Source organism: Pogona vitticeps, chromosome 4 (assembly GCF_051106095.1).
Source record: "Pogona vitticeps strain Pit_001003342236 chromosome 4, PviZW2.1, whole genome shotgun sequence".
Taxonomy (NCBI): Eukaryota; Metazoa; Chordata; class Lepidosauria; order Squamata; family Agamidae; genus Pogona; species Pogona vitticeps.
Window position 1 is genome coordinate 134,294,744 of NC_135786.1, and position 27,298 is coordinate 134,322,041.

At 40.9% G+C, this 27,298-nt stretch overlaps 1 protein-coding gene and 1 long non-coding RNA gene across 6 annotated transcripts in view; one reads left to right on the forward strand and one right to left on the reverse strand.

Annotated features, from left to right (window-relative positions):
* Window positions 1-13,604: 13,604 nt before the first annotated feature.
* Window positions 13,605-16,752, reverse strand: LOC140706811 (uncharacterized). The gene is made up of 2 exons (XR_012086683.2): window positions 16,598-16,752; window positions 13,605-13,721 (listed from the first exon to the last, which is right to left on the reverse strand). It is a non-coding gene; the product is annotated as an uncharacterized LOC140706811 (long non-coding RNA).
* A 1-nt stretch (window position 16,753) lies between these two features.
* Window positions 16,754-27,298, forward strand: part of KIZ (kizuna centrosomal protein) — a 108,647-nt gene continuing 98,102 nt past the window's right edge. For 2 of the 5 annotated variants that reach the window (XM_020790540.3, XM_020790541.3), the window contains exon 1: window positions 16,754-16,977. In XM_020790540.3, the coding sequence (XP_020646199.3) occupies window positions 16,886-16,977 (92 nt within the window). In that variant the 5' untranslated portion in view covers window positions 16,754-16,885. Of the gene's footprint in view, window positions 16,978-17,117; window positions 17,143-17,197; window positions 17,265-27,298 lie in introns of those variants that run through there. The other 3 variants (XM_072998440.2, XM_078392559.1, XM_072998433.2) reach the window with 3 other exon arrangements.

Consider the following 27,298-nt stretch of genomic DNA (forward strand, 5'->3'; position numbering starts at 1 on the left):
ACCATTCTCATCCTCCTGGCACAGAACTGCTCCTACCCCGCTGTTAGACGCATCGGTGTAGATGATGAACTCCCGGTCGAAGTCTGGAGCACGCAGGACTGGATAGTTGATGAGCGCCTGCTTCAACCTCTGGAACGCCTCCTCACAGTCGCTGGTCCACGGGATGCGGTCATCAGTCTTCTTCCTCGTCAGATCGGTCAGCGGAGCCGCAATCTCGCTAAACCTCGGGATGAACTTTCTGTAGTAGCCCACCAACCCAAGAAATGATTTGACTTTTTTCTTGGTGTTGGGTCTAGGCCAATCACGAACTGCTTCTATTTTGGCCTCCAGGGGTTTTATCACTCCTCCCCCTACCATGTGACCCAAATATTTTCTTTCTGGGCTACCCAGCTGACACTTGCTTTCTTTGCAGAGCCTAGGCCAAAGCACTTCCTCCCCTGGGTCAAAGTGCCTCTCCCTGGCTTTCTGGTCATCCCAAGCTTTCTTTCTGACCTTTTGAGCTTGCAGGGTCTCTGCTGCTAGCTCTAGGTTTCTCTTTAGGTCCTTCCTTAAAGAGTCTCTATCTGTCACAACGTCTTGTGGGTCATCCTGGGTGATCTGCTCCCAATTTTGTTTGATCAAATCAAGGGGCCCTTTCACCCTTCTCCCAAATAAAAGTTCAAATGGACTAAACCCGGTACTGGCTTGTGGCCCTGATCGATAAGCAAACAAAAGGGATTGCAGCTTCTGGTCCCAATTGTTTGGATTCTCTGCCAAGTAAGCCCTAATCATGCGCATTAGAGTCCCATTGAACTTCTCAGTTAACCCATTACTTTCAGGATGATAGGCAGTGGTTTCCTTGTGCTTAATTCCACAGATTTGCCATAAGCGTTTCATGAGCTTTGATGTGAACGATGCGCCCAAATCTGTGATTATTTCTGAGGCAAATCCCATCCTGGACATATACCTCACCAAGGCATCTGCCACTGTGTTAGTTTCAATGTTAGTCAAGGGTATGGCTTCAGGGTACCTTGTGGCATGGTCCACAATGGTGAGAATGAACCTGTTCCCCCTCTTTGTGGCCTTGGGCAAAGGTCCCACAATATCCACCCCTATGCATTTGAACGGAGTGTCAATCACAGGCAAAGGGCACAACTTTGCTTTGGTCCTGTCGCGGCTATTCCCCTGCCTTTGACACACATCACATTGTTTACAGAACTCCCTGATCTGCTTCCCTATGTCAGGCCAGTAAAAATTCTGTGTGATTCTCTGCTGTGTTTTGTTCACCCCTAAGTGCGCAGCAAACATGTCAGAGTGCCCCCTTTGTAAGATCATGGGGCGATACTTTTCAGGTACCACCAGCTGACTTCTGATCCCATCTCCCCCTTTTGAGATATTCCTCAGGGTCTCTCTATATAAAATCCCCTTTTCCGCCAGAAATCTCACTGGGGTTTCAGGTGTTAGCTGGGCGTCAGTCACCTGTTCAAAACACTTTTGGAGAGTGGCGTCTGCCTTTTGCTCCTGTCCAAATCTGCTGTCTGTGGTTAAGGTTTCCACCACAGCTTCTGAACTCCCCTCTGCTTCCGTCTCTGGCTCATCATTACCCCCCTGAACTGTCCCCGTGGTGGCTTGTGAACGTGTAATCACTAGCACCCGTTTCACATGTTCAGCCAGGTCATTTCCCACGAGCACGGCTGCTGGCAGAGTCGATGAAATCGCTAGCCGCCAAACTCCCCTCCAGCCTTGAAAGTTGACAGGTACCTCCGCGACTGGCAGTGAGATTATCTGCCCCTCAATCCCTGCCACCTTCATGCTCTCATTTGGGATTACATATTCCCTAGGAATAATATCTGGATGGCACAGGGTCACCTGAGAACAAGTGTCCCGCAGCCCCCGATACTGACGGTCAAGTATTCCTACGTCCACCCCTGCTGTTTCAAACAACTGGGAATCTGTTCTCACCAACAGGCAGCGCCTGACCTCTACAAGAGGACCATTTTCCTCAGCCTGATCAGCAGAGGTAGCTGTTCCAGACTGAGTAGCCATGGCAACAGGCTCCCTCAGTGACAATGAGCCTTGCTCTTTCTGGACACAGAACACAGCTTTTGGCTTGGTTCCACTCGACTCCTGAGGCACCATTCCTTTTAGCTGCTTTAATTTCTCACACTCTGAGATTAGATGGCCTTTTCCCTGACAGAAATAACATTTTCTGGTGTATTTTGATTCTCTCTCATCTTGTTTTGGTTTTCCCTCCAAAATCTGAGGTCTTGGTTTCATGTCTGAGGGCTTCCCTTCACCATGGGCCCCTCCCCCTTGCTGGCTTTTCCCTGGTCCCTGAGAGTACTTGCTGTAGGTTTCTTTGGGTTTACCTACAGATTTCCCCTCACCCAAGGGCTTTCTTATTTGCGAAATAAAATCTGCGATCTCGGCTGCTTCTACCACAGATTTTGGTTTCCTTTCCCTCACCTGGAACTTCAATTCCCCATGGAGAACTGAATAGAACTGTTCCAGCGCTATTAAATCTTTAAGCTGCTGAAAGGTCTCTGTCCCCTCCTGAGATAGCCATTTCTCAAGCAGCCTCACCAATTGGGCCCCCACTTGGGTAAAAGTCTGTTCTGGCTTCTTGGTGATTGACCTGAATCTTTGTCTCAGTTGTTCCGCATTTATCCCATGTCTTGCAAACACCAGTTTTTTAAACTCTGCAAAATCTCTCATCAGTTCCTCAGGCATCTCGGCATAGACCTCAGCCAGGCTACCACTGATTAAAGATCGCATGATGGTCATCTTCTCAGTTTCCCTCACTGAGAAGTCCACAAACGCTCTTTCCACTAAGGAAAAGAACACCTCAGGACAATCTCCCTTGTGGTACACAGGGAATTTCTTCAGGTCAGCCTTAGACAATTGGCCTCCCTCAGAATCCCTATTGTTATTATTATTCTGGTTCATCATTTCCAATTTCCTTAATTCAAACGCCATCCTTTCTTTTTCCAGAGCAATTTTCTCTCTCTCCATTCTTTCTTCCCTCTCCATTCTCTCTCTCTCTCTCTCTAATTCAAATTGCCGCTGTTTCTCTCTTTCCCTTTCCTCCATTTCCCTCACCCTCAGTTCATGCTGTTGGGCTATGAGTATTTTTCTGAGTTCTGGGTTTTGTTCTCCCGTGCTGTCACCTTGCACTGAGCCAAATTCATCCTCAGAACCTTGGTCAATCTGGGGGTCTTTCACTTCACCCATTTCTGCCATCTGGCTTCGAGTCAAGGGCATAATCCCCCCTCAGAACAGGCTGCTTTAAAAAGTCAAGCCTCAAAATAAAACGACCACCTTTTTTTTTCTTCTCTTTTGCCTCAGAAGCAGCTTTCCCTATAGAATGCTGCTGTCCTTCAGCACTTAACTTGCAACTGTAGCAAGTTGGAGTCTACCCCCCTCTGCTGGGCCTCTCAGCAGGCAGGCTAGATCACTGTTACTATACAGTTTTGCCTCAGCTTTTTTCCCGCCAAAACAGGCTGCCTCAGAGCACTCTAATCTAGTCTCCCCAGTTGGCACGTTCTTCCACTAGCGCACCTCCCCGTGAGGTACACCTAGAAGATTACCTACGTGCTCTCAGATTGTCCCTGACTAGACCCCCCTTGCTCTGGGCACACTTGCCAAGGCTTTGCTGGACCGCTGGACAACTGGACCAGTCGTATCCCACACGCTGGACACCAATCAATGTGACAAACCCAGACCTACTGGGATCTGCCACACGTTAACTAAGCTGCCACCAACCATTCCCTATAAGAAGTCACACAGACCAGGGATGGATTTTCAACCAATAAAAGAATAAGGTTTATTTCAATACAACACACAGGGAAAATAAAATGATCAGGTGAATAAGAAATAGTAACGTGGCTTAGTCTCATTCATACATACACACAGTTTGGTTCACACAGAACCCTTAACTTGAAGCACAGACCCTGAACCTATCAGTTCTGGCTAACCAACAGACACCTGAACCTATCAGGTTGGTACTCTGACACACAGTAGTACCCTGTCTGACACACAGACTCCCACACCAGCTTCTTCTTCCCAGCTGCTGCTTCGTCACATCCCAGCGTCTCCTGAACTTCACCACACAGGCTTCACCTATATATACAGTACAGCCCCTCCTCCTAATGTCCCGCCTCCCACTCCCCATAGGATGGAACTTTCCCTCCAAACCCATGACAGACAGGTAACATCAGTGCTGTATGTAACAGTACCTACTTACCTCTTCTTTTGAAATTAGTCAGCCTTACGAGTTGATCTTCTCCAGAGTTTGGTGCACCTATGCACACATATTTGCTTAGCTGCATCTAACTCTGTTCTGATAAATTGTTTGGCATCCTTCAGTCTCGAGAGACTATGGTAACGTGCTCTATATGGAGGACTTGGAACACCATTTAGTATGGCTGAGAAGGCCAATTCGAGAGTGACAATCCCTTCCACAATGAGGACAAATACAATCTTTCCCCTGTCCAGTTCCCTGATTTTGCTGCTTCCGGGACTGCCTCTTTGCCTCGGCCTGCTGGACAAGGGTCTCTTCAAATTGGGAGAGGCCATGATGTACCACCTGCCTCCAGGATGAACGCTCCGATGTCAGGGTTTCCCATCTGTTGAGGTCCATTCCTAAGGCCTTCAGATCCCACTTGCAGATATCCTTGTATCGCAGCTGTGGTCTCCCTCTGAGGCGATTTCCCTGCACTAGTTCTCCATATAGGAGATCTTTTGGAATCCGACCATCAGCTAAATTGTTCGATAAAGCCTGTAATTAGCTTTTCTCTGATTGATTTAAATTTAAAATGCTGTGAAAGATGGCCCCAGACATTTTAACATTTGAGACAGAAATTTCAGATGGTGCATCTCAAGGTGGGGGAAAATGTATGGAAAATTATTTAGGTCAGGGTGGGGAGCCTGTGGTCCACATGCAACCCTTGGTCCAATTTCATGTACCTCTTACTGTCATCTGTACTGTGTATGTATTCATCTATATGCACATAATAGAGGTTGAGATGGGGGAGAGAAAAAGAGATGTACAAGTCCTGCAGCACTCCCCATCTGTTCTGCTTTTCCCCACAACCAGCTGTATCCCCAAATCACTGCTGTAGTTGTGAAGAGACTTCTCTAACCCTCAAAGGTGGTGGGAAGGTTTTGTGATAAGGTGTTTGAACACCTGAGCAAACTTGAGAACTCTTACTTGATGGCAAATCTTTATTGTAGGAAGCCAAAAATCTACCTAAGAAACATAGTACAACACACATACATAAGTTAAATAAACCTCAATCTGTCCATCTTTTAATGATTTCTAAAACGTATCAACTGGAGCAGCTTTGTTTGCTTATTAGAAAAATCAAGAAAAGGCCACATGCTCATAGAAACAATAAAAATGCAGGAATAAGTGATACCTTTAATTGACCATTAAGCATATAAACCAAAACCAAAACAAAACAGTGAGTTTTCAATGATAAATCATCTTCTTCAAGGCTGTGCATCAAGTTCTTGTGGGTAGCTCCAAAATTATACGGCTGATGTTGAGGCCACACCAGCTTCTTAGTCAATTTAAGCCAATTAAAAGCCAAATAGTTTTACCTGGTGGATGCTTTCTTTAGCATGCAGTATTGCTTGTTTATTTAGTGTCAAGAGTCCATGATGTTTGAGAACTCACGTTGGTCTTCAGTTGATGCCTAATCGGTATCTTACAGTTCAGGAAGATCTAGGAAAAGGCTGCATGGTCGTAAAAATAATACAAAAGGAACAGCTGATACCTTTGACCATTATTAAGAATATAAACAAACAAACAGCAAGCTTTCAATGAAAAATCATCTTTAAATAATCTTTATTTACCAGATATATACACTGTATATTAAAGATAAAACCACATATTACACAGTAACACAAGAGAACCATGCATGATCAGCCCTTTGCACTCCTGCTTCAGTTAAGAAGAAGTGAAAATTGGCATAAGGAAGCATCAAAGCTGTTTAATGTTTGTTCCTTTACCTCTAGGGACCTGGTGGCGTTGCGGGCTAAACCGCAGAAGCCTGTGCTGCAGGTTCAGAAGACCAGCAGTCATAAGATCGAATCCACACGATGGAGTGAGCTCCCATCGCTTGTCCCAGCTCCCGCCAACCTAGCAGTTCGAAAGCATGCAAATGCAAGTAGATTAATAGGGACCACCTCGGTGGGAAGGTAACAGCGTTCCGTGTCTAAGTCGCACTGGCCATGTGACCACGGAAGATTGTCTTCGGACAAAACGCTGGCTCCATGGCTTGGAAATGGGGATGAGCACCTCCCCCTAGAGTCGAACACGACTGGACAAAAATTGTCAAGGGGAACCTTTACCTTTACCTTTACCCTTTACCTCTGGGAGTAGAGTGGTATACCTGATTGACCTATTGCCCTAATGTGGTTACCGTTCCACATCAGAAAGATATAGAGATGCCTGTATTGTACCTATATGTTTTCCCCACCATGCAGATAACAGCTTCATGGAATGATTTAAAGCAGAAAAATGGTATAGGCCAAGTGTTAAGACCTCTCCCCCAGCAGCATGGCAGCAATGTAATCCATACATATCTGGTGCTTCTAATTGAAAAGCAAAACACCAAAATGAAACAGATTTTGTTCACAAGTCTCATATATCTCAACTGGTTGTTCCACAAGCTGCAGTTTCCATGGAGGAGCAAAAAGCAGGTGGTGCTCTGAGCCCTGGGTGAGGCTGTACCTGACTGTTTGCTCACACCTGACTTGGCAGGCCACAAGTTATTCAAGCAACTGTTGTCTTATGGTTGTGTTGGCATTGCACCCTACATACAATCTTCTTTAAAGCACCAAATCTGTTGTTCCATGCTTTAAAAAAATTAAATCTCTGTCTCCCAGTTTTACTTTTTGGTGACAAAACAGGAATGGCAAGGCTGTGTGTTTGCTGATGTTGACATATCTGTATGGGTTTACAGTGGACCCTCGACTTACAGACGGCGCGACTTACAGACTTTTCGAGTTACAGACTTCTCTGGCCGCAAAATTTAGATTCGACTTGCAGCTGGGGAATTGACCTACAGACCAGAAAAAAAAACCAAAATGGAACAAAAATAGAATAAAAACTGCCAGTTATGGGATTAATCAGTTTTCAATGCATTGTAGGTCAATGGAGATTCGACCTACAGACTTTTCGACTTGCAGCCACCATTCCAATACGGATTAATTCCGTAAGTAGAGGGTCCACTGTATGGCCACTTTGTTCTTTCTTCATTTCAGGTCCTACATTGGGTAGTCATTTGCTCTAAGTTGGGATCTTTTCTCTCAGTACTGTTATATTTGTACCAAAAACATGAACACCAATATCAAATATATTCAAAACTTAATAAACTATTTTTAATCTATAGAGCACAATGTTGCATCCTCATGTGTGTTGGCTTATCAACCCAAAGTTGACAAATTTCTTGTATCATCAGTTTGATAAAGTGCCCTCAGTAGAACTCCCTCCTATCAAATAAAACAGTGGTCAGTGACTTTTCCTTTCCACCTAGTTGCCCTAATTACTCAGAAGGAAAACACAAAGATGTCTGGATTTTTAATTGACTCCATACTTGGACAAGTTGTTTAATTATTTTGTTTGTCAAATTGAAACATCCTAGATTTGGATATATTGTTATAACAAAACTATGCATTTCACTAGTCTTACCCAAACCTTCTTTCCTCGTCAAACTTTGTCAACTGGTTTTCTTATGCAAATTCATCGGACTATTTGAACTTTTCCTAAGACCCAATGCATACAGCACTGTTTTTCTAGCTTCATCCAGAGATGTGTAGTGCTGCCAATGATGTGCACTGCACTTCATGTTCTGCATTCATGTTGCGTGGCAGCCCAAGTAGGCATGTACAGAACTTCCCCGTCTTATCAAGTCAATGTCGAGACTTATCAAAACTAGAATTCTTCAAATATTTTCCCTGGGCAGAAATCTTCAAATTTGCTTTAAAAGGCTGCCTTTTATGAAATTCAGGGCAGTTCTAGCAGCAACTTATTCCCACAATTTCTCATCTGCTTGCAAAACAACCGCATGGTGCATTGGCTGCTACAGTGCTTGACTGTAACCTCTAACTCCTAGATTTAAATCCCTTTGTCAGCCAGGTGATCCTAGAAAAGTTACTGTGTATGACTACATGGCTATCTTGGAGGATAAAATGTGATAATCTTAAGTATTCCACTCTGAGCCCTTCTCTTGAAAGAAGGGAAAGGAAAAGACATGATAGTTAACAAAAGTATCTTTCTAACTGGATAAAAATGGATCTAGAACCAAAATCCCAGCCTCCCATGTGCATTGGTGAAGTACTTTGATGCTAGTGTTGTCTCATTTTAACCTGATGTCAGTTTTATACATCACTTTTATCCCATTTGAATGGATGCTCCTGAATATGAACTGTATTTATTTTCCAAACACCATTCACAAACTTGAAAATGTATGAATATCCTTCCTTTGGATAATTTGTTTCACTCAATCCCTAAGATTATTATAAAACATCTGAAGATTAAAACTAATACAGTCTTGTTCTTCTAGTTTCTGCACTTGCTGCTTTTACCACAAGCTTCTTCTGAACTGAGAACTGCAAGAGCTCATCTGGATGGTAGTGTAGTATGCAAAATGCAGAGTTTTTCAATAAAATGTATTTGCTGTTTGTACATCAGAGAAAAGCAATTATTAGTTTCAAGGAACTATAGCCCTGAATGAAAGCATTTCACTGCATTTAAATTTATTAAAATTTAAACATTAAATTCAACATGTTAATTAGGACTCTGTTCCATGCATTGACACTGACAGTAGGAAATGGATCTCAACAACTGCTCTGCAGAGATACGTTCACTGGTCTTCCTTGCTCTTTGATTACTAATGTATTTATAGTGCTCTTCATTTAGGACTTGATTCATTAACAGAAGTCTCATATGTGCATTATGTAAATTTGTCGTATGTATTTTACATAGCTATCAAGGCAAGCATTATCAATTCAATGCGAGGGAACGAAAATATAGTCAATTGTGTCCTGAATGGTGTGGAGGGTTTAACTGTTTAGCTGAATTCCTAACTGCACATCAAACTATTTTTTTTTTAAATTCTAAAACAAAAATGTGGGTCACTGTTGAATTGGCTTCTAGATGCAATTCTTTAGGTCCAGTATAGGTTTTAGAAGGAAGTTCATGAGCTCTAACTAGCAAAGCTCCCACGAACTTTCCCAACACTCCTGGCTAGAGCTGAACTCTTTCCATCCCTTTCAAAAGCAAACAGAGCATGAAATGAAATATATTCTAGGACTGAATTGTCCTAAAAAACAAAACAAACAAAAAAACAACCCCAAACCCATAATAAACATTCAACAGGGAGCTTCTTGTTTGAACCCCTTTGTACAGCTTGGATGAAGTGAGCAGAATCATTTCAAACAGGAACTTAACATTTAAAGGATACTGTAGCGCACTGGTTCTTAACCTTGGGTCACTCAGGAGTTTTGGACTGCAACTCCCAGAAGCCTTCACCACCAACTGTGCTGGCTGGGGTTTCTGGGAGTTGCAGTTCAAAAACATCCGAGTAACAAAGGTTAAGAACCACTGCTGTAGCGGAATCCAAAAGATGACGTCATTCCTGCATGTCAATCAGAGGATAGGGCAGGAGAGGCGGAGCAAAAAGGACAGTTAGACAGTTGGAAGAGACAGTAAAAGACAGTTGGAATGAGATAGGGATAGAGAGAATTAGGGACAAGAAGATGTGGAGAGAGCTAGGGTTTAGGAATAGATAAAAAGGGGTTAAGAAAGGAATATTGAAAGAGTAAAACATATTGAACAAGCAGGAATGAACACATAAGCATAATATGAGAAATACCAGTGATTGAATACATGATCTAATATATGCACACCTGAAAACAGTTATATATTTGATTCTCCTTATGATTTTGTTCATTAACAAAAGAATATTTGATCAAACCCCGGATTCCTAAGTTATATGTGCAGCTCTTGTGTGTGGGAAATGTAGTGGTATTAGGAGAAATACCTGGTGGCAGCGAAAAGAAGGAAAAAGGCGTGTTTACCTTTGTGGAGCCCAAAGGAAATAAAGGGGCAACAAGGGGGATCACCACAGATACATTTAAAGGTTATTCTGAAATGTGATAAGGTTAGGAAGCAGAAGTGTAGCCTGATAAATGGTGTGTTACCTGCTCACACAACCCGTTCCCATTTTCTACCACTCCTGAGGAGACTAGCTCAGTCCTGAGTGGACCTGCCTGGGGTAGTGGCTGAGAGTGTTATGTGCCCTATAAGTATATTCCAGGCTGGATCATGCTCAGAACACTACATTAGATGGGCAGTCTCTGTTTGGTATGAAAGTAGCATGTGCAGCCTCTCTTCCTTCTGCTTCTAACCCATGCTATGAGGACATGTTTGACACGATCAGGGATTGCCCTAAGTTTTTTTTAATTTCATTCACTTCAGTGTATAATTGTGCAATAATAAGGCAAGTAAAGCAAGTAAGATTTCATTCACCAACCTATTCGTCCAGTCTCCCCATCATATTATTTAAACTAAACTGTCAAAAACCCGAGGACACTGTGAGGCTATCCAGTCTGAACTATGCACATAAGAGTTGCACATGTTTGGAGGAGTGATACTATGGAGACATGTAAGCTTGCTTACTTTACTGTGAGAAAGCCTTTGACAAGATCTAACCCAACTAGCAATGGAATGGTTGGTAAACAAATGCCTTCATTCAAAATATTTGTACAATTGACCAAAAGGTGAAGTGAAAGTTAAAGACCAGAGGACAGCAGATAAAAATATAAAGAGGAGTATGTCAAGACGGTATACTCTCTTCACTGCTTTTCAATTCGTACTCCAAGAACACTGTTAGAAAAACACTTTCAGGTTCAAATGAGGTGCCATTTTCCAGGGAGGCATTATCACCGATATCTGATATGCTGATTGTATAGCATTACTAACTGATTGTTTAGACAGACTGTGAAGTTTACTCAACAAAGCCAATGCAGCATGTTATGAACACAATCTAAAAACGAAGATTAAAAAGGCTACGTTCATGGTAGTTAGTAAAAAGCAAGAAGCCCAAGAAACAGTTAAAGATCCAAAATGAATGTGGAGCATGTTGACAGATATAAGTACCTTGGAATCTGGTTGAAATAGTGGGATCACAGCCACACAGAAGTCCGAATATAGATAACAATGCAGCTTTCTTAACTTAAATGCAATATGTAACAAAGGTGGCTTTGAGAACACATAATGTGTGATGCGATACATTTTTAGTTCTAATGCGTAGCATAGAATTGGGGATGTTTGACAGAGGCAACTATGAAATGGGAATTTATTGCAGGATGCTAAGGGATTCTTGAATTGAGCTGGTGTCTAATACTAAGTACTAAAGTGAATGAATCAAAGCCAAGAAATCATAAAACACACAGAATGTAGAGATCTAGAGTAATTGGGTCATATAATGGGAAACAAAACACATAGAATCTTATATCTGGTCTTGGCTAAAGAAACTCGCATACTGGTTTGGATGCAATGCAGAATCCTTGCTTTGAGTTGTCACATCCAAAGTCAAAATAATCATGATATCCAACCTCCACTAAAAGAACAAGAAGAAATGAAAGAACAAACTAGAGAACAGTCACTCAAAAATAAGATTGCCAGTATAACAGCCAAAACAAATGATTGGTCACCAAAATAAAAAAACCAACACTGAGAAATGCAACTGATAGGGCTACCCTCACATGGGTGGCAGCGGCTGGGGCTACAGTGACAATTATTGCATCAATAGAAGGTCTCTAGTTTCCATCTTGTATTCTGTTGAATCTAAGATTTAGCTACATTAACAGTATATTCACATGGCCCAATGTATCAGCTGCTGGAGTGTAGAAAAACTGTATATATTTAATTTGATTACACTTGTTTTCTGACATATTTTCAAAACTTGTGTCATCTATTAACCCTATTAGTGCCCTGAATTGAATATTTACTCTCAGTGTAGTGACCATTTTTATTGTTGGATAATATTTCAGAACATTTAGTTGTGCTTTGAAACTGACGATTTCCCCCCACTTTGGTTTCCTTCTTGGAAGGAAAAACAGGGTTCAAATACATATGACAAATGATGCACAATCTCCCCTATTGCACCAATGGTCGTTTAATGTAAAAGGAAAAAAGAAAAGAAAGATGCAGGTGTATTCTCATTTCGATTCCATGTGTCTCTTCCAAAGGACAGAGAAATGCAATTGGCCTTTAGAAATCCCAGTGGGTAAGTCATTCCCACCCAGTATGGATTAGATTTATTTTCCCTTTACTGTTTCTTTTTTTTTGCTGTGTGTGTTCAGGGTATGTTAAAGGAATTTCCTCAGCATCCAAACCCAGTGCCAAAGGTTTTTAATCCTGGATAGCTTCAGGAAAGAAATTAGGACAAACTGAAAATGGCTTTATTCTGACCTCAGAGTTTTAACACTTTTCTATAAAATAACTTCAAAGAGAGATGTCAAATAGCTGAACAAGAGTACATCAAGAGGTTTGATTCCATCTCTCTTGGATAAAATAGAGGCTTCTTATTTAGTTATGAGCAAAATCCTGTTGAATAAATTTATGCTGGTGTAACCAGAAATATTTAATTTAAATTAATGGAAAATCACCTACTCCCTTTCAGGTTCTAAGGCTCTCTTGGGCCCCTCTGGCCTTGGGGAAGCCTCTGGAATGACACTGGAGGTGGGGGAGCTTAAATAGTTTTTTTAAGCTGCTGGATCATTGGCAGTGAGACCAAGATGACTGCTGATAATTTTTGACTATCAAAGGCTTCTCCACTGTGTCCCAAGGCTCCCAAGGGCTTTTCCAGGGCAAAATGGAGCCTTAGACAGCCTTGGAATGTAAATATATCCACCGTCCAATCCGGATTACACTAGTGTAAATTGAAACCAATAGGATTTTGCCCTGTATCTATTACCCAGTGTTCCCTACGGTGTGTGTCATTTTTTCCAGCAGGATTATGAGACTGGGTACTTCTGTCTTCATCTGGAAGTCACTCAGTATTATGCAGAAATCGTTGTTTTAACATTTCAAGAAAAAACCTGTTGGTGAGACTGATCCCACCCAGTTTATCATAACCAGTCCTTTGGAGGTTTATGACTAATGTTACATTCTATCCCACTCCCATAATGAGAACCAATGTGCATGTAAACTTATTGGACTGTGGGCCATACTATTCAATTACAGTGCACTTAAATATCTTTCCCTCATCTTGGTGTGTCAGTTGCTCTTCTGCACCTGCATGAACTTGTCAGCCAGCAATGACTAGCTCAACAATCATCATGGAGATTATCTACATACTCTAGGATTGTCAATGATTCTTAAGGACCAATGATTGTCCACCAACCTGCTAGATGTCTTGCATTTGCAGTTTTATTATAATTCATGCTCTTAAGTGCCCTATTAATGTAAAAATGTCTTTCTACTGGAGGTAGGCTCAATGCACCCAAAAAAGTAGACTACAATCTACAAAAGCTTACACCAAGCAAAATCTGTTAGTGTTAAAGGTGCCACAGGACTTTTTGTTGTTTCTTCAACAGATTAACACAACTAATTCCTTGAAATAATATTTTATTGCTATTGTTACACACTTGTGTCAAAGTACAGTTATCTCAAAGTACTTAATTCCTTGTTCTGGTTACTTCTGTCTCTCTCAATTCTCCAACTAAAACTGCACAACAAAAAGGAAACAAATAAACAAAACTATTAATAAAGATTTTAAGTGATTTTCAGATCACAGTTATATCACAAGCTGGAGTGCTATTTTATCATGCTGTAGCACTGGAAACATGTAGTATGTGGCTACTGCATGCTGTCTACCCACCTGTGCTACCATTAATTGATGAATGAAAAAGATGGACAACATAGCTGGTGACCCTTAAATATTTTGGTTTCATGATAACTGGTTCTTAGCAATGTTTTTGTGTATACTGTTTGAGCAAAGGCCAAGCTTTCTGCAACTGGTGTTCCATGCATTAGGCAGCTTGATTCTATAGAGAAAGGAAACGTGGCTTCTCATAAGAACACATAATTCAGGGGACCTATAGATTTGTGAAAAAAGCTGAACAGAACATAAAATCAACATGGACAAAATATTTTGAAAAAACATTTTAAAAATGTGCTACAGACATGATATCCAAAGAGACCATACATGTTTTTGTCAGGGAAAACAGTGAGTTCAAGCCCAACTACTTTATCTTGTTTGGTCTGTGGACTTGACTAGTGATGGCGATTAAAATTTGGTTAAATTCCAAGTTAAAACTTTTCAAAATTTGGTTCGCAAATCTGTGACTCATTTGTTCCTGGGATGAGCATCCTATGAATTACCCATATTGCATATTGAGGTGATATTTTTACAAAATGTGTAGCAAAGCAGACAAAAATACACAAGGTTTCATAGTTACAGTTGTGTTCAAAATTATTCAGCCCCCACTGAAATTGAATGTTTTGGCCATTTTGACATTGATTTTGATCATTCAGTCATCTTGCTTACATTTACATGAAAGAGGCACTTGTAGGTCAGAGAAATGTAACCTTAAGTTTATAATGAAATAACCACAAATGTCTTTTCTGTGCTCACATCATTATTAGTTTTTATTCAACCCCCAAGTGACATTCAATCTTAGTACTTAGTACAACATCCTTTTACAGTTATAACAGCTTTTAAACGTGAAGCATAGCTTGACACAAGTGTCTTGCAGCGATCTACGGGTATCTTCGCCCATTCTTCATGGGCAAAAGCCTCCAGTTCAGTCAAATTCTTAGGCTTGCGCACTGCAACTGCTTTCTTTAAGTCCCACCAGAGGTTCTCAATCGGATTTAAGTCTGGTGACTGCGATGGCCACTCCAAAATGTTCCAGCCTTTCCTCTGCAACCATGCTCTAGTGGACTTGGAGGTATGCTTGGGATCATTGTCCTGTTGAAAGGTCCAATGTCTCCCAAGCCTCAGGTGTGTGACGGACTGCATCACATTTTCATCCAATATCTCCTGGTACTGAAGAGAATTCATGGTACCTTGTACACGCTGAAGCTTCCCTGTACCTGCAGAAGCAAAACAGCCCCAAAGCATTATTGACCCTCCGCCATGCTTCACAGTAGGCAAGGTGTTCTTTTCGTCATATGCCTTGTTCTTCCTCCTCCAAACATAGCGGTGATCCATGGGCCCAACAGTTCTAATTTTGTTTCATCAGTCCACAGAACACTATCCCTCAACTTTTGTGGTTTGCCCACATGACTTTTGGCATACTGCAGTCGACTCTTCTTATTCTTGGGAGACAGCAAGGGGGTGCGCCTGGGAGTTCTGGCATGGAGACCTTCATTACGCAGTGTGCGCCTTATTGTCTGAGCTGAAACTTCTATACCCACATCTGACAAATCTTTTTTCAGTTCCTCAGCAGTCACACGGGGACTTTTCACCACTCTACGCTTTAGGTAGCGCACAGCAGTCGAAGTCAGCATCTTCTTTCTTCCACGACCAGGTAGCATTTCAACAGTGCCCTTTGCCTTGAATTTGCGAATGATGCTTCCTATGGTGTCTCTTGGTATGTTTAACTTCTTTGCAATCTTCTTATAGCCATTGCCCTTCCTGTGAAGACAAATCACCTCTTCTCTTGTCTTCCTGGACCATTCTCTTGACTTCACCATGTTTGTAACCACACCAGTAAATGTCTAGAAGGAGCTGAGTATCACAGTCATTTTAAAGCTGCCTAATTGGTGCTTATTATGCTTGATTGGTGCTCGGTGACATCCACAGGTGTTTTCAATACCTGATCGAAAACACCTGAATGAACCTCTCTTCTTCAGAGTGGTAGTCTTTAAGGGGTTGAATAATTGTGGCAATGAAGAAACCACAAAAGAAACATTTACTACTGTATTACATAAACAATTGATGTTATTTTAGTTGCATTTGGTTCTTTAAAACGTCCTTGTAGGATTTCATTCTGAATACAATTCCAAATGTACACTATAGTCCCTAAACCCCTTTACAGCATTGGGGGCTGAATAATTTTGAACACAACTGTAAAAGCTGGCACTCTGTGGGAAGGGAGCAAAGAAGGCTGACCTTAAGTTTTTCTTGCCTGGATGTTTCACTCAGGGTACCCTAAAGAATGAGAACCAGAACTTTGAAAATTTGGGTTCTCTATCTTAAACAATTTAAGTCTTCCACAGCAGACTTAGAAAGGCATTTATGCAGTCTGAGCACAGAGGCTCTTGGGCGGGTGGAAAAGAGAGTTACCAGCAGAGTAAAAGCAGTCTTTGAGGTGATTGATGGATTAGGTGAAGAATTAGACAGCATCCCTACACACACTCAGTTGGGTGTAAATTTCACTGAAATCACTGGAACTTCCGAGTAAACAGGCATGGGATCAAACTAATGACCAAGGTTACACAACCAATCTGGAACACTTTTAAAACCAATTGTTTTTCATGTAACTGTAAAATTTAAAACAACGTTAAGCGTAGAGTTCATAACCATATTACTAAGTAAATCCTACTAAACCGGGTTACTTCAGTATATAGAAAAAGGCTGCTGTTATGCGCACCTACCTGTGACGACATTCCCTTGAATTCAGCACGAACTCATTTCGGGGGCATGAAAATTAAAGGACACGCGGCTGGGAACATTCCTTGCTCCTCTCCCCGCCCCCTTGCTTCAGCATTCTACAAGGAGGCGTGGCTTTTCCTCTTTGCCTGGGCATGTGATTGGCTTGCGCCGGCGATGGAGGAGAGTTGGCCGTGGTGCATGTCGGGAGCGAACCTTGTAGCTTAGAGACCCCGGAAAATAAACAAGGGCGTGGAGGCCTGGTTGCCGCGCTTGTTCGAGTGCGGGCACCCATGCATGGGACGTGGAAGCCTTCTGCGGCTGGAAGTGGTAGTGACGACTACGATGAGCAACTCCGTCGCCTCCAGGCGGATCTGCGGGACAGGTGAGGCTGCGCTTCCCTCTTCCCTTCTTGGGGAAATGGTACGCCCCTCCTTACCGGCCTTTTGCTTGCTTCCCCTTCCCCTCGTCCGTAGTTGGTATAGCCTAGAGACCTGGCGGTGCCTTAGTGGGCGTGGCCAGCCTTTCTCGTTGCTAAGCAATGAGGCAGGTGAGGTAGGGATCGTATCGCTCGAGGGCTGTGAATGACCGTTGAAGAGCCTCGCGCGGGAAAAAGGGGAGTTGCATCCTCCGTCTAGTGAAGTGTTATCAGCTTTCATTGGGGGCTTGAAGGTTGAGGTTTCAGTGACTTTTCCGCAAAACGATTAATTCTGCATGAACTCACTGGGTTATGGTGCAGGGGCGGCCCAATATTTTTTTTAACTTTTTTTTTAAAGTTCCAGCTGTTGACCTACCAGGGGAATTGCAGATATGATCTTCAGATGGAGATGGTGTATAGTTAGTGGTGACTGGGCAGAAGAGCAACTCCATTGAGGGATGGATGGCATGTTTTAATGTCTCCCGACACACACTGATCAAATCTCCCTGGAAGGCAAAGGTTGAATTAAAAGCTTGCGCCTTGGTGTGGGCTACAGTATTTGTTTTTCACAGAGAAGGATCTTTTTTCTATTATGCCTAGCGGAGTATTTGGATCGCCTCTGTGTGTAGGACATGCCTTGGTGCTGTTTAATATGTTACACAGGACGAGGTGGACTGGAAGGATCGGGTCATGGACTGTTCTGTTTCAGATTCTAGATTCTTTTAATAGATCTGCCAGTTAAGGTTAATGATCAGTACTTGCTCTGTGACATGATGCAGCAACTATAGCTTCCAAATCACGTGTTGAGTATTCACTGTTCTAAAACTTAATGGAGATAGGAAAGCTTTAGGACCGAGGACACAGATGGGAAATGAGAGGTAGGACTAGGAGTTGCCTTTGAGACTGCAGCAAAGCTCTGTTTTCCTAATTGTGGAGAGGAGGATAGCTACAAGCATCTGCAACTCAAGACAAATATTTTATGTTACCTAGTGTCTGTTGCTTGTAATTTATTTGCTAGAAATTTAATATTAAATATACAGTAATTGCTGCTGATTTTTGTGTTTGGAAATTTTACTTATTTTAAAAATGTATGTAAATGATAACTCTGACCAACTTGTTATGGCTAGGATCCTTTTAAGATGAGCATGTGTGCAATGTACAGCTTGTAAGTGGCTCAACTTTTAAAGCCTTGCCCAAGGAGATATCATGGACCTCATTGCGCATGTGTAAGAAGATTACAATATTAGGAGACATCCATTTGCATACTGGCGCAAATGGGAGGTCATGTGTTACTGTGTGGTTGGAGCATTATTTATTTTATTATGTTCCACCCGTGTTCTACAGCAGTGGTCCTCAACCTTTTCCGAACTGTGGACTGGTTGGGGGTGTGTGGCACCCTTGTGGGGGTGTGGTACGCCTGCAGGGGGTGGAGCATGCGCGCAGCAGCGCTTGCACCCCCTGCTTGCATGCATGTGCATGCTGTGCTTGGAGGGGGTGGAGCGCAGCAGTGCTTGTGGGGGCACTCGTGTGCATGTGCACATGCGTACGGTGATACGGGGCACTCGTGCACATGTGCACGCCTGTGCTTGCGGTGGGGCACTCATGGGGAGCAGGAGATCTGTGTTTGGGGCCTGGGCCTGTCTAGGCTGCAGGTTGCTGACTTGGGGTTGGGGACCTCTGCCCTACAGGAACCAGTCTCACTCTGTAATGCATGCCGTTTTCTGTCTTGTTGATGCCAATAAAAGACTATATTTCATGCGCGCAAACAGTTATCAACAAGATATTACTGACTTTCAGTTTAAGCTACAATATTGTAGAGCTCTCAGGGAAACCACCATCCTGATAACCTTGGCATTTGAATCACTGTATAATGCAGCAGGGATATTAAGAAATCACAGTGGTTTTGCGGACCTCAGAGTGACTCTTTTTAGGTCAAATCATGTGGACATGTAGAATATATGATAGCTGAACATTAATTTATATAGAAATGTGAATGATATTTGAGGTCCTAAGAGAAATTACATTTTATTTGCAGATATTTAAAAACTTATTGAAATGTTGAAGCCATATAAAAGCCATTTTTCTCTCTGAGGAGATGGAAATAGTCAAAGAAATGCACAGTACTTTTAAAAGCACCATATACAGATTTAAAATAACTGTTAGTTTAAGAACATAAACTGCATTATATGCATTATAGATAATTTATGAGCAAATATGTTATGTTTGGATATATTAAATTTAGAAGTATAGTTTGCTTACAGAGACATTTCAAAGGAGGCATCCATGGTAGTTAGTTACTACTCCCCTTTCCCATGAAGAATCTGGTGGAAACTTGAATACAAATATGTCTTTGGATACATTTTTATAAGTACAGTAGCATGAAAACCTTATCAAAGAAAACCTATTGGTTAAACTTCTACAAGAATCTGCTTTTTAAATTCAGACAACTAGGGCACGTTTGCTGGTTAATTCTTTTTAATTTTTTTAATTTATTAAATGTTTGTTACAAATCAAGATGGAACTGATATCTTATGAGAGCTGATTTCAATAGTAAAAACAAGAGTAGGATCAGTGAGACTTATAAGAATCTGCTATTTACGAGCCTAATTCAGTGGGTTTGTTGCAGCTTGAAATCTAGCATCTCTTATTTTTTGCCAGTTTATGAGATGCCAACAGTAGATTAATATTGAAAGCAAACAAAACTATAAACACAATAATAACATTAAGTAATTATTTTGTTATAATAGCTCCTCTGTTGCATCAAACAGATGCTGAAGGCACTAATTTTATGAAAAAGTGCTGAGAAATAGCAGGAAGGTCACCTGGGACTTATTGGCTGAAATCCTGCTGCTTAGTGTAGTAACTTACCCTAGAGAAGGCAAATTGAATCAGTGCAGATTTGGTAAATCAACTCCTATAAGTTCCATTGAATCAATGACCTACTGTAGTTGCAACTTACCATGCTATGTGGTAAGACATTGAATAATGAATTTGCTTCATGAAAAATTTTCATATCAGTCTCATTTTCTCAACTACAGGGATGTGGTAGTGCTGTGGGTTAAACTGCAAAGCCTCTGGGCTGCAAGGTTGGAAGATCAACAGTTCGAATCCATGTGATGGAGTGAGCTCCTGTCGCTTGTCCCAGCTCCTGCCAACCTAGCAGTTTGAAAGCATGTAAAAATGCAAGTAGATAAATAGGTACCACCACAGTGGGAAGGTAACAGTATTCTGTGTCTAGTCGCGCTGGCCACGTGACCATCAAGGTCTACAGACAAAACGCTGGCTCTATGGCTTGGAAATTGGGATGAGCACTGCCCCCTAGAGTCGGACACAACTGGCCAATTTGTCAAGGGGAAACTACCTTTACCTTACTACTATTAATGTTTTCTGCTTCTAATCCTTTGTTTTTATCATATTAATCATGAACATTTAAAAGCTGAAAGATTGCCTTGATTGAGGTGAGATTTCTTTGCCCTTTCATGTCAGTTTACAGTGGTGCCTCGCTTAACGATGATAATTGGTTCCCAAAAAATCGCTGTTAAGCGATTTCATCGCTAAGCGAAACACGGTTTCCCATAGAAATGCATTGAAAAGTGGATAATCTGTTCTAATGGGAACGGATTGCTGTCCTTAAGCGAAAATCGCCATAGGAAACATCACTAAGTGAAACACGGTTCCCCCATTGAAATGCATTGAAACCTATTCAATGCATCTCAATGGGGGAAAAATTACAACAAATTTAAAAAGAGTCGGAACAAAGTCAAATTAGTTTAACAAAGGGTTTACTAAGTGCACTTATGATTTCAAACATTCTAAACATTTTAAAAACATTTTTAAACATTTAAAAAACAGCCAACATGAGGCTGTCAAAACCATTGTTAAGCGAAACAGGGGGACCCAAACTGTCATCGCTATGCAAAGCATGGTCCCAAACATCACTATGCGAAAATCGCCCATAGGAACCATTGTGAAACGGAGCGCAAGATCGCTCCGAAAAAGTCATCGCTAAACGATTTCATCGTTAAACGAAGCAATCGCTAAGCGAGGCACCACTGTATTTCTGGATTTGGTGTAATCATTTCCAATCACATCATTTCTAACTTTTTCCATGCTTAAGAAGATGGAGTAGTCTGATGTAGGGGAAAAAACAAGAGGAATGAGCTGCTGTGTGGTGCAAAAACACTGCCTTTTGCCACTATATTCTAGGAGAAAGAGTTTTGGTAAAACATTATTGTATTGCTTAACCTAGAGCCTGAGGATGTTCTGTGTCATGTAATATTTCAAAGTTTCTTTCCAGCATTGACACCTTATTGTGTTTAGAAGTTCTCTTGGGGGAGGAAAGACCAGATAGCAAAATAAAAACACTAGCTAGCATATTGTTATTTATAGTACAGTATTCTGTTATGTCAAATGGTGTAAATTGCAGCTGTCACTAAGGAATCAACACATGTATTCCTCATTGCATGACTTAGTGTGCAACAAAGAATGCCAGTATTTATTCTTTAATTAGAGGCACTTTGCTACTTTTGACTTATGCTAGTGTATGTAGGTAATGGCATGCTGCCTACTTTATCTTAAACATTTTAGTAATTGTTCTCCAGTTCATTTTTTCAGCTTGTTTCCATTTCTTGGACCCTCCCCAATATCTAAGGGTGGGGCTGGGAGAGACAAATGCTTTTGTTTCAGATTTGTCTCCCCCCCCTCTCTAGAGGCCTTCAGATTTCTATTTCTTCTGCACATTATAAAGGTTCTTTGTCAAGTGTACAATTAGACCCTTAAAAATTCTATGAAGCTTTTAATTGATTCTGCCCTCTTGGTTTCGTCAGTTGCTTCTTAGCGTTTGTGAACTTAGCTAGGCACTTCCAAAAACTTGGCTCAGTTTGTTAAAAAAGACTTTTTAAAAACTAGTTTCAAGATGTGAGCAAACATATTTTTTTTTCTTACAAGGTGTTCTGAAAGTTTATGCTATTGACCAGTATAGAAATTAAATTAAAACATCATTCCATCTCTTATTGTTGAAACTTTGGACTTTTTTTTCTCAGTGGTTTAAATTTGGTTGAGCTTATGAAATAATTGCTTTAGGTAGCGTTGCAGTAACTGCAAGTTTTTGGCCTACATTTTTTGTTTTGCTTGACTGTTGAGAAGCTAATGATTTGTTTGTTCATGCAAAGCAAAAAGCATGCAGCTTATATACTGCCTGATAGTGCTTTAAGCACTCTCTGGGCAGTTTACAAGTTAATTATGCAGGCTACACATTGCCCCCCCCCAAACAAGCTGGGTACTCATTTTACTGACCTCAGAAGGATAGAAGGCTGAGTCAACTTTGAGCCGGCTACCAGGGATTGAACCCCGGGTCATGAGCACAGTTTAGGCTGCAGTACAGCAGTTTAACTACTGTGCCAAGATGCAAAAGACAGTCCCCTTTCTACATCCCACATTGGGTAGTCACATGATTATTGGCAAAGTAACAGCTTTTTGACAGGTTTTTTTTTAATGAATCAAGTAAGATGTATACGATTCATTTTTTAAAATGAATCAAGGACTGTTGGAGCAGGGCATCAACGCTCCTATGTCATCTTATTTGCTCACCTGCGTAGAATTCCAAGCTGTCTATGATGACAAGGAAACTTATTAAATTCTAAAGTGATATTGCATTGCTCCAGTTAGTCACCTCTGGTTTAGGAAACTGAAAAAACAGTGACTCGGTTTGCACCTTGTAGTCAGTGAAGAGCAACCCATGGTCTAGACATTTTGATCATATGTTTTTATTTCTGGCTGCTTCTTCTACATGTGGTAGCTGCAGAAGTGGAACCATAAGTAGTAATTGGGGCTTCTGGGCGCAAGCATTGGAAAATGTGCCCCCAAATCAACTTTGTAATTCATGGTGTGAAAATAATACAAGAAATAATTACAGCACTGAACACCTTGACAGCATTTGGTCGGCTCCATGGAGGATCAGCAGCATTGTCAGAGTTGCAAAAACAAATCTATTTGTCTATTCCTGTGTGTATGTGTATTAATGATTTATTTAACATACAAAATATATTATTAAGTTAATTATCCAGTAGGGGGAGACCTGGTCTATCCACGTGATCTGTGTCGATCAGCCATACGACCGGATGCTGGTTTCTCATCTAGGTCTAGTCCAGAGGCCCAATCTGTCAAGCCCTGGGTAGATTTCTGCTGTGGTTCCGCAGCAGGGCCTGATTTTCCATTTTGTGTGTGTGTGCATATGTGTACACTTATATATTATTTTTTATTTTAGCAATACTACAATATACAAACACAACATAGGAAATACTAACAAGTAGAGATGGGCATGAACTTCGGTTCAGTGCCATGCCTGCGCAGGTGTTCTGTGGGTGCCATGCACAATCCTCTCCTGCCTCTTTTAAATGCTTACCCATTCACCAGCTGCCCACTCACTGATCGCAGTGTGTGTTTTCCTCCTCCAGCAGCTGCCCATTCAGACAAGGAGGTGGGGCAAGGAAGCCTGCATTTAGTTAATAAAAACATATGTTTCAGTTTCCAGTTTCTTGCAACTACTAATCTAACTGCCATTATAATATAATTAACTCCTTTTTTGCCCAATCACAATGCTATTCTTCAAAAGTAAACAACAATGGGGGGGGACATTGTTATTTGTACAGTTTTTCCCATTTCTTTAAATATTTAAGGAAATAGTCAACTTTCCTCTGCTGCCCCCTGGCAGTTGGATCTACTGCTATTTTTTTTCCTTTGGCAGTTGACCAGGATGCTGGGCTAATTTTGGAAGTCTGAGGGAAGAGGAATGCCTCCTGAATTTGGCACCCTGGCGAAAAGCACCACTTATCTCACCTGCCCCATCCTAGTTACAGTAATGCACAGGAGCCAGTCAGAAATGAACAGGGTGCAAAAAATGGAGTGTGGAATATGTTCTTTTACAATGATAAATAATATGTCTATGACATAGTATTCAAATTATATAACATGAAGACAATGAAAGACTTCTGAGACTTTATATATTTCAGTTCTCTCTAGAAATATAAAATTTCTGAGAATTTCCATTTTTTCTGGAAAAAAAAACAGGAAAACATTTTTATGGAAAAAATGACATTTTTAAAGAAATTTTACATCTCTAAGTGCAATACCCCAAGAGAAGGAGATAGAAATGGATATGTCTAGGCTGTTAAGCTAGAAAAGGCACTGATGCCACAACATGATCTAGAGACAGCCATCAGATACTCGTTGTGACCCAATAAAAGTGTACCACCAGCTGGCCTGACCTATCTAAAAAGGCCGTTGCTGGTGAATGAACCAGCAACCCAGGAAGAAATTGAACAGATGCCAGTAGCTCAAGCTGCCAGATGGAGAGGAAGAGATGGAAGAGAAGAGATAGAAGCACTACACAAGAATGGAACATGGCCCTTAACTAAAGACAAGAAAGCCACTGGGTGCAAGTGGATCTTCAAGATGAAAAAGGGTGCAGAAGGAGAAGTGGAACACTACAAGGCATGATCGGTTCCCAAAGAAGTATTTAGAAGACTTTGATGAAACCTTTACTCTTGTTGTCAAGTATAGCACTATAAGAAAGCTATGTGTGGCAATCTGCAAACAGATGCAAATTAAGCACCTAGGTGTCAAGACTGCATTTCTACAAGGAGATATTTCAGAGAAACTGTATATAGATCAGACACCCAGCTTTATTAACCAGTAGTATCCTCATTCTGTCTGCAAAGTAAAGAAACATCTGTATGGACTGAAACAGGCTGCTTGAGCCTAGAACAAGAAACTGAAGATGCTTCAGTTTATCCTTTAATCTACATCATCTTGCCTGAAACCTTGTTGTAGAAGCATCTGTGTGCAATTCCCTGTTACTTCTGGACAATCCTGTTTAAAAACAAGATTGATTTCAGTTATTCTGCTGTTTATTTTCTTGCCTTTGGCCTAAGTAAAGTAGAATAATTACCAGCTCAGTCCTGTATGCTTGCCTAGCTTGAAAAAAGTCCCATTGACTTATCATTCTGTATGTTTCAGTTACTCCCAGGTTAGCTCATAAAGGAATTATAGCTGTGTACCTTACCTTGAAATAAGCATCCCAGAAAACTGTGGAACATAACTTTTGAGGAAACATTTATAGGATGGGCAGTTACTAGAGGTCTTGTGGGCCATAAACATTCGCTCATGGACCTTGGAGAGTGACAGATGTTCATGTGGCTCCAAACCCACTCCTCGGCTGTATTTTTCTTAGAAGAGTTTTTCCTGAAAATGCCCATTTTTGCCCTCTAGTGGCCACAGGGAAAACTTTTTTCCTTCCAGCTGGGAAAGGGGGTGCAAAACATGATGGATTTACTACTCATGTCCCCCCAGCACAATAGGATTTTTTTAAAGCAAAGCCATGTTCTTTAAAAAAATTTTTTAGATCTTCCATGTAGGAAGGGGTGATCAGGGATTTCTTTGGACCTCGGTGGCACCATATCCTGCCTCTGGTTTATAATGTCTGGCCCGGAGGTATAGGGTTGGTCTTCTCCTGTTAAGAATTTGTATTTGGTTTGCATTTATCTCTCTAAGTTATACTAGCTCTAAATATCTTTAAAGCTATACAGTAAATATTAATTATTGTTAAAGCAGTACTATACATCTTTCTTTGGAAAGTATATAGGAGATATGGAGAACTTGATGTTTTTAAATCACTGGCCAGAATTCTGATGCCTGCATAACTTCAAGTTGCACAAGCCATTGTGATATTTGCACTAGGACAGAAGTCCTATCCAGAAAGCAGTTCTGTGGGCATAGTTGTTGCATGATCAGCTCTGTGGTTCATTGCACACTCAGTTGTGTACATTGTTGCATACCTCATTGCACAGTTGACAGCATGGTTCATTACACATCTGGTTGCATAATCAGACATACAGACTGCCTTGGTGTAACTCCCTGTGAACCTGCACAGATGTAACTTTATGCTACGCCAAGGATTTCAACCAGTATATTAATTCTTTTTAGTGGTTAAAATTTTTTGTTAGTCACTTGGGAAGAACAAAGGACAAGTGTGAATAGCACTGTCACTAATGAAGCAACCAAATTAAAATGGAAATGATGTCTGTTGCCTGATGTGCACAAAGACGAAAGGAAAGTTGGATGCTGAACAACGAAAATAAATGGAATATGACGACTATGAGTCAAGGTATATGGGAAACTGAAAAGGAAGAAATTGATTGCAGTACTTGGTGTGAGTGAACAGAAGTGTGCTGAAATAGGACATTTTCAGACAGATAATACTGGAAATGACAAAATCAGAAGAGACGGTGTGGCAAGAATACCGAGGCAAGATGTAGCACAGGCAGTTAGGGACAACAATGCAAGGTCTGAGTGAATTATATCAGACTTCTTGGAAAACCCATCAACATAACCAGAATTCAAGTTTGTGGCTTATGTACAGGTGCTGAAAAGGAAGAAATAAAAAACCTTGATTCAAGCATCTTGATGGAAACTAGTGATATGCCAAAAGAGGATGTGCTGATAACCATAGGTGACTGAAATGAAAAAGTGGAAACTAAAGCAAAACTAAACATTATTGGAGAATTTGGCCTAGAAGTCAGAAATGAAGCATGAAAATGACTCAGGATTCAATGAAGTCCACAATCTATTGCAAATACATGCTTCAGGCAACTGAACAGATGACTTGTACATATGGACATTAGCAGATAACCAATATAGCTCTAAAAAGATTAAATAATGGGAAGTAGTAGATGGAGAAGCTGTATTGTTTCTGCCCGGACAGGACCAGGAATGAATAGTGATATTGTTTTTGAATTTTTAATATACAAAACTAGAGTAAAACTGAAAAAAATCATTAAACGAATCATAATATCAAAATATAATGTAAATAATGCTTCTGATTAATTTAAAGTCTATATAAATACGAGATTTGCATTAATAAACTGTGAGCTAGTAGTCAGAAGAAAAGAAAAGCCAAGATAAATAAGAATTTTTTTAAAATAGTTCATATCAAACCAGAAGTAAAAATAACAGCTATTTGCCAAACGACAGTTTCATCTTGATAAACACTACATCTGGTGGAGAGTTCAAAGTTTATATTTCTGATATTTTGGTGGCTCAGCTTGATCACTACTAGGGGTTAAGTTATTCAGAGTTAGTTTCAGCTAAAATGCTTTCAGTAAATTTGATTCTACTAGGTTGCCTTTTAGATTTAGTAGGTTAGACCTTACTAGAGAACTCTTTGTAAGATTAATCCCGGTTTGGTTTGAAATTTGTTTATGTAGAATTCTCGGGTGTCTTTAGAAAATTT